The sequence below is a fragment of the Lampetra fluviatilis genome, chromosome 42 (assembly GCF_964198595.1).
Source record: "Lampetra fluviatilis chromosome 42, kcLamFluv1.1, whole genome shotgun sequence".
Classification (NCBI taxonomy): Eukaryota; Metazoa; Chordata; class Hyperoartia; order Petromyzontiformes; family Petromyzontidae; genus Lampetra; species Lampetra fluviatilis.
This window is the reverse complement of record NC_136316.1, coordinates 6414585-6429230: the sequence shown is the minus strand read 5'-3', so window position 1 is coordinate 6429230 and position 14646 is coordinate 6414585. Positions and strand designations below refer to the sequence as shown.

The 14646-nt window shown below is 49.5% G+C and overlaps 1 protein-coding gene across 1 annotated transcript in view; it reads right to left on the bottom strand.

Annotated features, from left to right (window-relative positions):
• Positions 1 to 14646, bottom strand: part of LOC144946673 (lysophosphatidylcholine acyltransferase 1-like) — a 71309-nt gene that overhangs the window by 34413 nt on the left and 22250 nt on the right. Inside the window, exon 3 of the mRNA XM_078875751.1 lies at positions 5799 to 6013. Coding sequence (XP_078731877.1) covers positions 5799 to 6013 — 215 coding nt within the window. The remainder of the gene's footprint in view (positions 1 to 5798; positions 6014 to 14646) is intronic.

Sequence of the window (14646 nt, the reverse complement as noted above, 5' to 3'; positions counted from 1 at the left end):
ATCACAAACGATAGCTCAACGAAGTGGCTTATGATCACGTGGAAATTTATAGCGGCCAAGCACTCTGAACGCGTGCGTAGTGATGTCGATTGTAAATGGAAGGGAAACCACAGCGCCACCCGTGCCACCCAGACGCGTGGAGGGTTGCATTCCTTGGATTTACATTGAGAGACAGGGGGGGGGGGTGGGAAGAGGAACACGTGGATTTGAGAACGGACACAAATCAGAGACGTCACGTTGAGAGTTGAGAAAAGCAGGCGGGCTCGGCCAGGACCCGTGCCGTTAAGAGAGAGGGCGAGTTGGCCGATGGGCGAGACTCGTCAAGGAATGTCAGACAAAGGATGGGAGGGGGGGAGGGCGAAACCCATCTGAGAGGATCCCCACCACGCAAGCGGAGCAATTAAATCGTCTCGGGCGCAGGTACCCGGTGGATTATAAAAAAACGCAAGCAATGGCCTTCATCCAGCAGTGGATTGATCATGATTGACGACGACGAAGCTACTCAATAAATGAAATTCGCTCAAATTGTAAAAAAAAAAATTGTGAAACAAACACAGCAGAGGAACAGCTGACGTAGGAGCAGATCTTTGTCCTGCTTCAGCAGTTCTCCCGCTGTGATCGTCTCACGTGACGACGGCTGCTTGTGTTGCGATCGAAACGTCGTGATCTATTAACTTTCTACCTTTTTTCGATTTAAAGCTTTCGTGAATGCAGGGATTCATCTTCTTGGTTCTTTCGGTAAAGTTACGTAGAAGCTGTCTTTCCGACATACCTGTTCTTCACCTGAGGACGGCTGCTTGCGTTGTGGCCGAAACGTCGTGAGAATTGTATTTTATTATGTAAAAATTTTATTATTTTATTATTTCCCTTCTACGTGACTTTACCGAAAGAACCAAGAAGATGAACTTTCTACCCACGTGACTTTACCGAAAGAACCAAAGAGTATGGAGATTCCTGCAGTCACGAAAGCTTCAAATCAAGATCGTACTTTCTATCCCGACTTCTCCTCGACGGAAACAGAGTGGCTGGCCGGCCGACTGACCGAATCATCGCGCGCACAAATGCGAGCATCGAGGCCTGGAAGAAAGTGCGACGTTGAGTTTTTGTTTTTCTGTTGCAATCGAACAGTTGGCAGCGGCGGGCGGGGGGGAGGGGGCAGATTACAATCTGGCCCAATCTGGCAACATTGGCCACCCTGGCAGTTGCACAGCACCAAGCCCAGAGATGTACACACTCGGGAGCTTGACCCCAAGGGGGGAGGTCAACCTCCTCGAACGTGCAGTAATAACCAGGGCAGCCTGCCGAATTCAAACCGCGAACCTCTGCTATCGAAACGCATCTAACTTCCGGAAAGCCTCCACACCTACACGTGGGAAATGAAGCCGACTTGAGTGGCCACTGAAACATTCAAACACACTCTCGACTCGGAGCTCTGCTTGGCATCCGAGGTCGCAGGAGATCTGGGTGAATTTTTTCGCGTGTTTACTTGGTCGACCTTTCCGCACCCCCGGTTGGCACGTACGTTGGCGAAAGAGGTTCAACGTACGAAGATATGAAAGTGAAAATGCCCCGACGTGCCGAGGAGCTCCAATGAAGGCGAATGCTTTTTGCCAGCGCTGTTTTGACCTCGTGGATCGGGATGTGAATTGTCGAAAGTGTGGAGTTGAGTAGCGAGTCGTAGTCTGTGTGTGTGTGTATATATTGTGGGGAGTGGTGGTGCAGTGGTTGCGCGCTGCGCTACGAACCCGGCGACCAGACTCAGATTCCCGCTCACGGCCAACACCAGTGACGATTATCTGAACCGGTCCCGGGCCTCCCCTAGGTCGACTCAGCCTCAAATGAGTGCCAAGGGAATATCGTTACTGGGGAGACAAAGGCGGCTGGGCGTGGTGCTGGTCACCCACCCCCATCGCGTGCCATGCCGGCCTTCATAGAAGCTCACTAACAGCACTTGCGCCAACAGGGAGGAGTACACACAAACTAGACAGAGAAAGCCGCCAGTGTTGAGAATCGAACCCAGGCCGTTCTTCCTGCGAGGAGCGAGCGTTACCACTCGTGCCACCCTGTCGCCAACACGAGTCGTGGTAGTCAGTGAGGCTCTTCGGGATATATATGTACCACTAGCTTTACTACCCGGCTTCGCCCGAGACTTGCGTGACATCACAGATGTGACGTCACCGCTCACTTGCCGTGCAAAATATATCCAATATTGTGCCCCCCCCCCCCCCTCAAAATACAAAAGTCTATTTTTATACTTTTTGCATTGTTTACAGTCTGGAAACTGCCCACATGGCAACTTTCAAGTGTGTTGCATGTTGGGAAGTATGCAAAACATTTCCAACAGACACACATTCACAAATTTCCCTTTTTTATATATATAGATGTATGTTGAACATCTTTCACACCGCACGTAGCCAACCGTGCTAAACGGAGGTGCGGTGTAAAGACAACAAACTAAACACAAATAAGCACTTCTGAACAAATTCGTTTTCAATCCAGATAAAGACAAAGGCCATTATTGTAATTATCATCATCATCATCGTGACTTTGATGGCATTCTGCCGAGTGGAGCCTGATGCTATTTTCTACCCATCCCATGTGCTTCCCATCGTCGTGCGTCTTTACGAAAATGCTGGAATGTGTTCTGGACGCGTCCCATCCTTGTGACGTGCCATGGCGCTGCGCCCCACCAAGACGATCGTCCGTATCGCCTCCAATAACAGCCTGTCGGGGCAAGCGCTGTTAGCGCGTACCTGTGAGGTCGACACGGCATACGAGGGAGGTGGCGGCGTGGCAAACAGCACTGCACCCGGCCACCTTTGTCTCTCCCCCCACTGCTGATGTTTATACACTGTACCAGGTACTCACTTGAGGCTGAGTCCACCTAGGGGAGGCCCAGGACCGGTTCATATCATCGTCACCGGTGTTGGTGGCCGTGAGCGGGAATTAAACTTCAGTGGCTTGGTTCGTCGCAGTGTGCTAGCCCCGTTGCACTACGGCTCCCCAGTACCACGCACACACGTGGACAAACACACGTGGACAAACACACGTGGACAAGCACACGTGGACAAGCACACGTGGACAAACACACGTGGACAAGCACACGTGGACAAGCACACGCGGACAAGCACACGCGGACAAACACACGCGGACAAACACACGCGGACAACACACGCGGACAAACACGCGGACAAACACGCGTGGACAAGCACACGTGGACAAGCACACGTGGACAAACACACGTGGATAAGCACACGTGGACAAACACGCGTGGACAAACACACGTGGACAAGCACACGTGGACAAGCACACGTGGACAAACACACGTGGACAAGCACACGTGGACAAACACACGTGGACAAGCACACGTGGACAAACACGCGTGGACAAACACACGTGGACAAACACACGTGGACAAGCACACGTGGACAAGCACACGTGGACAAGCACACGTGGACAAACACAAGTGGACAAACACACGTGGACAAACACACGTGGACAAACGCACGTGGACAAACACGCGTGGACAAACGCACGTGGACAAACACGCGTGGACAAACGCACGTGGACAAACACACGTGGACAAACACACGTGGACAAACGCACGTGGACAAACACGCGTGGACAAACACACGTGGACAAACGCACGTGGACAAACACACGTGGACAAACGCACGTGGACAAACGCACGTGGACAAAGACACGTGGACATACACACGTGGACAAACACACGTGGACAAACGCACGTGGACAAACACGCGTGGGCAAGCACACGTGGACAAAGACACGTGGACATACACACGTGGACAAACACACATGGACAAACGCACGTGGACAAACGCACGTGGACAAACGCACGTGGACAAACGCACGTGGACAAACACGCGTGGGCAAACACACGTGGACAAACACACGTGGACAAAGACACGTGGACATACACACGTGGACAAACACACATGGACAAACAAACGTGGACAAAGACACGTGGACAAACACACGTGGACAAACACACGTGGACAAGCGCACGTGGACATACACACGTGGACATACACACGTGGACATACACACGTGGACAAACACACGTGGACAAACAAACGTGGACATACACACGTGGACATACACACGTGGACAAACACACGTGGACAAACACACGTGGACAAGCACACGTGGACAAGCACACGTGGACAAACACACGTGGACAAGCACACGTGGACAAGCACACGTGGACAAACACACGCGGACAAACACACGCGGACAAACACACGCGGACAAACACACGCGGACAACACACGTGGACAAACACACATGGACAAACACGTGGACAAACACACATGGCGCTGTGCCCCGCACACGCAACGCCGCCACCACCGCCGACGCACTCGATCGATTAACCACGACGCCACGGCTCGTGCTCACAGCCTCTACCGGCCGCGGTGGCACGGGGCCATATCTCCGAGCATCCAATGGACGGAGCGATGGTTACGTAAAGGAGTCTTCCAAAGAGGGTAACCGCCAGATGGTATGGCGCCGTCTTCATGATTCTACATCGAGGTGGTTGTGCCGGACGATTGCGTCAGGATTAGCAGCGGAGTGGTGAATCATCACTGCTGGGATGATGCCTCCTCCTCCTTATTTGTGAATTGGAAAATGGGAGTCGTTACGATTTACGGCTGTTCGATTTACGACGACTATCCACATTTACGATGTTTATATAATAACGGCACCGTGAATCGATTCTACAGAAACTTGATTTAGGGCGCATCTTCCGACACGACTTCGAACGCATGTGAACAGAGTCTGTCTGGTTTCTGACGTGACTTTGGCATGGAGCTTTTGTTCTTCTCAAGTGGTTTTGTGGATGATTTTCACCGCTTAAACCCCGTTAAAATTCGGCTGATAAAAGGAAAAAAATAACACCGCCTCTACCGCCTACGGGACAACGGGCGTTCCGGCTTCACGACAATCCCATTTACGACGACGCGGGGTTTCCAGGAAGCGTTGTACCGTCGTGAAAACGGCGACCGCCCATAAGCCCCGAAGTTCCGTGGCCGAGTCCTGTGCGGTGACCGCAATCTCCGCACGCTGCCGGAGAGAGATTTACATTTTCCACTCGCGCATCTAGTACGGGCATCTGCTGCCGTGGTTTGTGAAGATGTGGTTTAGGGTTATAAGCTGGTAAAGGCTCGTGACGGCCATATTAGACCATAAGGGGATGCCTCTATAACGACCCGGCGAGGATTTTAGGGCCGAGTTGTTCTCCCCTTAAGCACCCTGGACGATTTACAGAGACCCTGGAGGGCAACCTTGTGTTGGGGGGCCCTGTTAGTACGTGCCGATCGCTTCACAGCGGCACATTAAATGTCCCCGCAATGTCACTCGCTAGAGCAGGCCATTGTGCCGGGGTCACAGTCCATATTTAGCAAAATTCGAAAGAATTACACCTTAACTGGAATGAAACATAGCAACCATCACCCCTGCCCCCCCACCCCCCAACTAAGAAAACTTGGCAGAGCCTTCTGGAAAAAGATTCATGGGACTCGGAGAGCCTTTCCTGGGTAAACAAGCACAACAATGGTAATAATACGAGTAAAATAATACTCGCTTGCTGTTAAAACTCACAGTTGTTTTTGTTATGGGACCAAATTCGGCTAAGCGGTGTTACAGGTCCCTGTTAAGACTGTGAGTCGCCCCTATAGGAGCGTGACACTGGCACGGTCTTACAGGTCACATGGGGAGAGGAGGATGAGGAGCAGGTGGAAGAGGAGGATGAAGAGGAGGAGGAGGAAGAGGAGACTCACTGCCCCAGATGGGGACCTCCTGGCTCTCGCTCTTGGCCACGATGGAGGACATCCCCATGGTGACGGGGATGGCGTCGAAGTATGATGAGTGCGGCGCCACGGCAACGATGGGGGCCTCCTCCGTGGATGCCGGGCGGCCCTTCACCTTGACCCAGTGGAAGCCGCCCACGAACCACAGGCCCCGCATGATGCTGATGAGCGGGATGTCGAGCAGCCTGTTGACAACGGCCACACGGAGAGGGGGACTCAGAGAGCGTCGAGCGAACAAGAGCTTCGTCGCTCGTTGGGTTTCTACCAAGATAAAGCTCACGATTCTGTTACCGATGCAGGTGTTACAGGCTACGGAGATTCTCGGGTAGAGAGACAAACGAGTCGAGCCGATACAGGCGTTACAATGCGTATTGAGACATGTTGAACTTCTTTCGTACCGTACGTAGCCTACCTAATTAAACACAAAAAGCAGTTCTAAAGAAATTAGTTTTCAATCTAGATTTAAAAGTGCATTGCTCCAGTGGCTTCCAAATACTAGAAGGAAGAGCGTTCCAGACGGCCACAAAAGCGCACGATCCGTTGACCGTCTTTCTTCTACGGAGATACTGGGGTAGAGAGACACGGGTTGTACCGATACTGGTGTTACAGGCTACGGGTATCAGCACAGAGACAAAAGCCCACCCCTATAAGTGTTGACAGGCTTTTCGGTCAAGTGCTATTCGCGAGCACCTATGAATGCCGGCACAGCACATGAGGGGGTGATGTGACCAGCACCATGGCCGGCCGCCGTTGTTTCCCCAGGACTGATGTATACGAACTGCACCAGGTACTCATTCAAGGACGAGAATGATCTAGAGAAGGCGTCAGACCAATTCAGATATTCGTCACCAATATTGGCTGTGACCAGGAATCGAACTCTGGTCAGCGGGTTCGTAGCGTAGCGCACTAACCACTACACCACCGCTCCCCCACAGATAGACAAACACAAGCACATGAATACACATGCGCACAAACACACAAGCATCCCCTACCACTGAGCCATGCTATGAGTGAGCACCTACTGTGGCAGGCACGGTAGGTGTGTAACTGGGGTGCCACAGTGGCGAGATGTTAGCTCCCTTGCGTGGTATGCAGGAGGTCGTGGGTTCGATCCTGACCCTGACGCCCATATATTTGGAGTTTGCATGTCTCTCCTCGTGGTCGCGTGGATTTTGCTCCGGGTCTTCTGGTTTTTCCCTCTGCTTTTAGAATCATCACTCGTTTAAATTACTTGGCTGCTGCTATACATTTCCACGTGACAAGCCACTTCGATGAGCTATCATTTGTGGCCAGGTCGCTTCTGAAAAATAGCTACATAGCTCAGTGAGGCCTTAGCTGGTAAAATACAAATTGTTTAGGTTTAACTGGGGCGGCCGACAACACACGACAACAACAACCACCGCCGTTCACCACTAAGTGGCGGTGATGCCACTACAGTGTCTGTGCCAAGCTAGGTGCACTTTGAGGCCACGTGAAATGTCAAAGGCCCGCTGGCAGGAGGTCACGGAACAGACCCAGGTGCCATGAGTTGACTAACTGAGATGACTGACAGATGCTCCATCTGTGCACCCACTGTGTCAATTATACCGTTAATCCACCCGACGCTCCACTCATTGTTGTGAGCGTCGTTCATCTGCCCGATGTAGTTCCCCTGCCTTTCGACAACACACAAAAGACAAAGATCCCCCTTGTAGCCTTAACAGGCTGTTGAAGTAAATGCTATTAGCGAGCAGCGCCTATGAAGGCCGGCACATGACACGAGGGGGTGGTGGTCAACAACCATGTTGACACACCGCACCAGGTACTCATTAGAGGCCGAGTCGACCTAGGGGAAGCCCAGGACCGGTTCAGATAATACGTCAACTGTGTTGACCATGAGCGGGAGTCGAACCCGGGGTCGCCGGGATCGGAGCAACAGCGGTGCGCTAACCCCCGACGTCACATCGGAACGCGTGCTTTAAAAAAATAAAACGGCACGCCCGGGCAACATCAATCGATGCCGCATTAATATTATACAAGCAGGGCCTCTTAGTGCACGGGGGTCAATAAAGTAAGAGAGCTCCGTGGCTCTGCCCGGCCCTACGGAGGCTCAGAGCACTTAATAAGTCAGCTTTCATTAAAACACACACTCTCGTTAAATCACACGCACCCGACCTCGAAGAACAATTACACAGCCGGGCTTCCGGGGTACCTTGCATGAACCTAGGAGACAAAATAAAAAAAAACGTAATCCACCCGAGGATTAGCGGTGTCATTATTTACCCGTCCGCTCCACAGACCCTTAGCCCCCCACGTGCCCCCACCACCCACTCTTGAGATTCAATGAATTGTCACAATTCGAATGTTCAATCCAATGCTTAATAGCCCACATGCCAATCCACTGCCGGACCGAATGGCTCCCCCCATGCCGGGCTGGCTGGGTCATCTCGATTGCTTGCCCATACTTGGTCAATTGTAGATTTGAAGTTTTCGTGACTGCAAGGATCCATACTCTTTGGTTCTTTCGGTAAAGTCACGTAGGTGAAAATAAATAATAATAAGAATAAATAAATAAATAAAAATAACATTTTATCTAAATGAAAACAACTAAATTAAATCACGACGTTTCGGAAGCAACACAAGCCTCCGTCATCAGGTGGGACAGCCACAGCAAGAAATAATTTGCTCCGGCAAATTGTGTTGCTTCCGAAACGTCGCGATTTAATTTAGTTATTTTCATTTTTATTTTTATTATTTTATTACGTTATTTTATTATTATTTTATTATTATTTTCATTTTCACCTATGTGACTTTACCGAAAGAACCAAAGAGTATACATACTTGGTTAGCGCAGGGAGCAGTAAAACAAAATTGATTGCCGCACAGCGTTCCGCTGCAACACAACACAGTTTCGCAGCCGACAGAAAGTAATGCATGGCGGTCACCCATGTAAGCGCTGACCAGGCCCAAACCTGCTGAGCTTACGAGATCTGATGAGATTGGGCACATCTGATGGAGGGGGGTGGAGCGCACACGGTCTTGGGAACCGGTGAAGCATTCTTGGGAAAACCATGGCCATCTTCTTGGTTATTTCGGTAAAGTCACGTAGAATGGAAATAATAAAATAATAAAAAATAAAACATAATAAAATAATTCTCACGACGTTTCGGCCACAACGCAAGCAGCCGTCCTCAGGTGGAGAGAAGGTCTGTCGAGAAGACAGAGTCTGAATGACTCTGAGGACGGCTGCTTGCGTTGTGGCCGAAACGTCGTGAGAATTATTTTATTATGTTTTATTTTTATTATTTTATTATTTCCATTCTACGTGACTTTACCGAAAGAACCAAGAAGATGAATCCCTGCAGTCACGAAAGCTTTAAATCGAAATTTAAACCATGGCCATATTCAAACTATTATCGTCACCGCCACAAAGTCACATTCCCAACACGGATTTTAATGACTGCCGGCAATGTTTCATCGACATCCGCCAGGGAAGACGGCGATTTAATTGAAATAATTTAAAGGGTACACAGGTGCACGGCCCCGCAATCGCTCGCTTACGTTAACGCCGGAGGGAAAAAAATGGAAGCTACAGCGAATCCCTCTGAGGGCATTTGGTCTACTCTTTCAACACTTGCCTGATGTTTTTGAAGGCGGTGGGAGCTACCCACACTTTACCCCACAACGCGTGGTCAACACGTGCATGCTGCTGGGTGGAGAAAGACGACGGGAGATGGGGGGGGGGGGATTTGAGAAACCTGCACAATCACGAAAAACTGGCGGCCTCTGTATTGCGAGCCCAGTGGGTGAAGCATGAAAGCGCTGTGGAGGTCTTCTTCTTCTTGTCGACGTACGGCTGATATAGATGCAGAGCAACGACTACAACGGCACATTCGGGTGGGCAAGCCAGATAACCGCGTATCATCGTCGCGATGTCTCCACCGTATTAGTGGATAGGGCGGCACTGCGTCGCTGGACGTCGTACGGTCTCTGTTCTGGACGATCACAGTCGCACACTACTACTGGGAGAGTTTTTCATTTTCCATTTGTGCTTCAGGTATCCGCATCTGCCGTGGTTTGTGCAGGGGGGATGCAATTTAGGGTGGACCATGAGCTTCGTAGCAGTAAAAGCCAGAGTGGCAGTGTAATTGAACACGTGTAAGGAAAGGTAAACTTGGGTGAAGCCTTGAAGGGTCAATACCCAGTACAGATGCTTTGTTTGCTTAAAACCCTGTGTGTCACGGGAGAATATTTGCATGTGCCACTCCAAGGAAGGAAGGAAGGGAAATCCTCACATGCACACCATGGACAAAGATCCCCCGTGTAGCCCACATAGACTCTCGGGGCAAGTGCTGTTAGTGAGTAGCACCTATGAGGGCTGGTAAGCGTGCACAATGGGGTGCGGTATGGCCGCTCACGACGCTACGTACGGTGCAAAAGAGGCTCAACATACACACACACGCACCCCTGGTTTGCTGATGTTTGCGCAAAGCACCAGCCCCAGGACCGGTCCAGATGAGATAAAAAAGTAATGACAACACTTCAGCTGTAATATAAATAGATACGTAATTTAAGTTGCTTGGTTTATGGAACAGTGCGCTCACCACTGCACTAAGCAATGTACACACACACATAGAACAGACACCACGACTCAAATGCCAACAGCCCAGGGCTATCCTCCGATTGCTTTGTGAGCTACCAATGGCAGCGCCAACTGCGGCGCCACCGTTCCCAAGACACGCACGCACGCACACACGCACGCACGCACACACGCACGCACACACGCGCACGCACACGCACGCACACACGCGCCATACACGCACGCACACACGCACACACACACACGTACGCACACAAACACGCACGCACAAACACGCACGCACACGCACGCACGCACACACGCACGCACACACGCACGCACTCGCACACACGCACGCACTCGCACGACTCAAATGCCAACAGCTCGGGGCTATCCTCCGATTGCAACACGAGCTCTGAATGTGTGTGTGCATGCGTTTCGCACCGGGCAGTACACCCCCGCCCCCCGCCCGCTGCATGTGTTTGTATAATCCTAAACGGTGGAGGCGGTGGGGAGAGAGGGGAAACACTGTATGGATGATGCCTCTTCCTGTGCGTTTGAGCTACCAACGTTGCGCTGCCCCCCACCCCAGCCCCCGTACCACCACCTCGTCGCGTCAGTTCTCTACTCCTCTGCCAACAGTTCTCACGCCGCCGCCACCGTCTCTCCCGCCGAGTCGCGACCGACCGACTCTTCTGCTTTTGTTCGGCTTCTGTTAGATGCAGAGCTACGACAAACGGTCTCACATTCAGGTGGTCAAGGCAGACAACCGCGTCAGCAGCAGCGGAGTGCGTCGACGCGGTGTCTCCCTCGTATTCGTGGATCGGGAATTGTGCCACGGTGGCTAGGAGATGTTAACTACCTCGCCTGGTACACAGGAGGTCGTGGGTTCGAACCCGACCCTGACGCCTGCTGCTGTATATTTGGAGTATGCGTCTCTCTCTCTCTCTCATCATCATCACGGTGGCTAGGAGATGTTAACTAATTCGCCTGGTATACAGGAGGTCGTGGGTGCGATCCCGACCCTGATGCCTGCTGCTGTATATTTGGAGTATGCGTCTCTCTCTCTCTCTCATCATCATCACGGTGGCTAGGAGATGTTAACTACCTCGCCTGGTATACAGGAGGTCGTGGGTTCGATCCCGACCCTGACGCCTGCTGCTGTATATTTGGAGTATGCGTCTCTCTCTCTCTCTCATCATCATCACGGTGGCTAGGAGATGTTAACTACCTCGCCTGGTATACAGGAGGTCGTGGGTTCGATCCCGACCCTGACGCCTGCTGCTGTATATTTGGAGTTTGCGTCTCTCTCTCTCTCTCTCATCATCATCACGGTGGCTAGGAGATGTTAACTACCTCGCCTGGTATACAGGAGGTCGTGGGTTCGATCCCGACCCTGACGCCTGCTGCTGTATATTTGGAGTATGCGTCTCTCTCTCTCTCTCTCATCATCATCACAGTGGCTAGGAGATGTTAACTACCTCGCCTGGTATACAGGAGGTCGTGGGTTCGAACCCGACCCTGATGCCTGCAGCTGTATATTTGGAGTATGCGTCTCTCTCTCTCTCTCTCATCATCATCACGGTGGCTAGGAGATGTTAACTACCTCGCCTGGTATACAGGAGGTCGTGGGTTCGAACCCGACCCTGATGCCTGCTGCTGTATATTTGGAGTATGCGTCTCTCTCTCTCTCTCTCATCATCATCACGGTGGCTAGGAGATGTTAACTACCTCGCCTGGTATACAGGAGGTCGTGGGTTCGAACCCGACCCTGATGCCTGCTGCTGTATATTTGGAGTATGCGTCTCTCTCTCTCTCTCTCATCATCATCACGGTGGCTAGGAGATGTTAACTACCTCGCCTGGTATACAGGAGGTCGTGGGTTCGATCCCGACCCTGATGCCTGCTGCTGTATATTTGGAGTATGCGTCTCTCTCTCTCTCTCATCATCATCACGGTGGCTAGGAGATGTTAACTAATTCGCCTGGTATACAGGAGGTCGTGGGTTCGATCCCGACCCTGACGCCTGCTGCTGTATATTTGGAGTTTGCGTCTCTCTCTCTCTCTCATCATCATCACGGTGGCTAGGAGATGTTAACTAATTCGCCTGGTATACAGGAGGTCGTGGGTTCGATCCCGACCCTGACACCTGCTGTATATTTGGAGTTTGCGTGTTCTCCCCGTGATCGCGTGGAATTTGGCTGCTCTAAATTTCCACTTGATAAGCCAAATCGTTGAGCTATCATTTGTGGCCAGGTCGCTTCTGAAAAGGAGCTATATAGCTCAGTGGGCCTTACCTAGTAAAAAAACAGATTTTTTAAATAGTTTTTCTGTTGTACGGTCTGTTCCAGATGACCACAGCCGCACATTACTGGGAAGTTTTCCATTTTCCATTTGTGCATCAAGTATCTGCACCCGCCATGGTTTGTGCACTGGATGCGGTTCAGGGTGGACCATGGAGCTTCGAGTAAAACTAAAAAACGGAGACCTTCTGCGTTGGGACTTTCACAACAAGGTGTTCGTTTGCGAGTTCTTTTGAACTACCGACCGACTAACCCGCACCGCTCCTCACTCAACGAAAGTAAATACGATCCACAAATTCGTACAAGGCGGCGTCTTGATATCAGAGTGGCGTTCGGAGCGCGACGTGAAGCCACGTCGGACCGTATTTGACTGTCGCGGAGATCCACAGCCTCGCGTAGAGACCCAAGGACTCGCACCCAGGTTGCCAGACTTGCACAGAGACCCGCTGATTTTGTATGTACGCATGTAGAACTTCTTTCCCAGCGTACGTAGCCACCCGTGCTAATCGGAGGTGCGGGTGGAAGGACAACAAATTAAACTCAAAAAGCCGACAGATAGAGACAGATCCAAGACTTAAATAGAGACAGATCCAAGACTTAAATAGAGACAGATCCAAGACTTAAATAGAGACAGATCCAAGACTTAAATAGAGACAGATCCAAGACTTAAATAGAGATAGATCCGAGACTTAAATAGAGACAGATCCAAGACTTAAATAGAGATAGATCCAAGACTTAAATAGAGATAGATCCAAGACTTAAATAGAGATAGATCCAAGACTTAAATAGAGATAGATCCAAGACTTAAATAGAGATAGATCCAAGACTTAAATAGAGATAGATCCAAGACTTAAATAGAGATAGATCCAAGACTTAAATAGAGATAGATCCAAGACTTAAATAGAGATAGATCCAAGACTTAAATAGAGACAGATCCAAGACTTAAATAGAGATAGATCCAAGACTTAAATAGAGATAGATCCAAGACTTAAATAGAGATAGATCCAAGACTTAAATAGAGACAGATCCAAGACTTAAATAGAGACAGATCCAAGACTTAAATAGAGATAGATCCAAGACTTAAATAGAGATAGATCCAAGACTTAAATAGAGATAGATCCAAGACTTAAATAGAGATAGATCCAAGACTTAAATAGAGATAGATCCAAGACTTAAATAGAGATAGATCCAAGACTTAAATAGAGATAGATCCAAGACTTAAATAGAGATAGATCCAAGACTTAAATAGAGATAGATCCAAGACTTAAATAGAGACAGATCCAAGACTTAAATAGAGATAGATCCAAGACTTAAATAGAGATAGATCCAAGACTTAAATAGAGATAGATCCAAGACTTAAATAGAGACAGATCCAAGACTTAAATAGAGATAGATCCAAGACTTAAATAGAGATAGATCCAAGACTTAAATAGAGATAGATCCAAGACTTAAATAGAGATAGATCCAAGACTTAAATAGAGATAGATCCAAGACTTAAATAGAGATAGATCCAAGACTTAAATAGAGATAGATCCAAGACTTAAATAGAGATAGATCCAAGACTTAAATAGAGATAGATCCAAGACTTAAATAGAGATAGATCCAAGACTTAAATAGAGATAGATCCAAGACTTAAATAGAGATAGATCCAAGACTTAAATAGAGATAGATCCAAGACTTAAATAGAGATAGATCCAAGACTTAAATAGAGACAGATCCAAGACTTAAATAGAGATAGATCCAAGACTTAAATAGAGATAGATCCAAGACTTAAATAGAGACAGATCCAAGACTTAAATAGAGACAGATCCAAGACTTAAATAGAGATAGATCCAAGACTTAAATAGAGACAGATCCAAGACTTAAATAGAGACAGATCCAAGACTTAAATAGAGATAGATCCAAGACTTAAATAGAGATAGATCCAAGACTTAAATAGAGATAGATCCGAGACTTA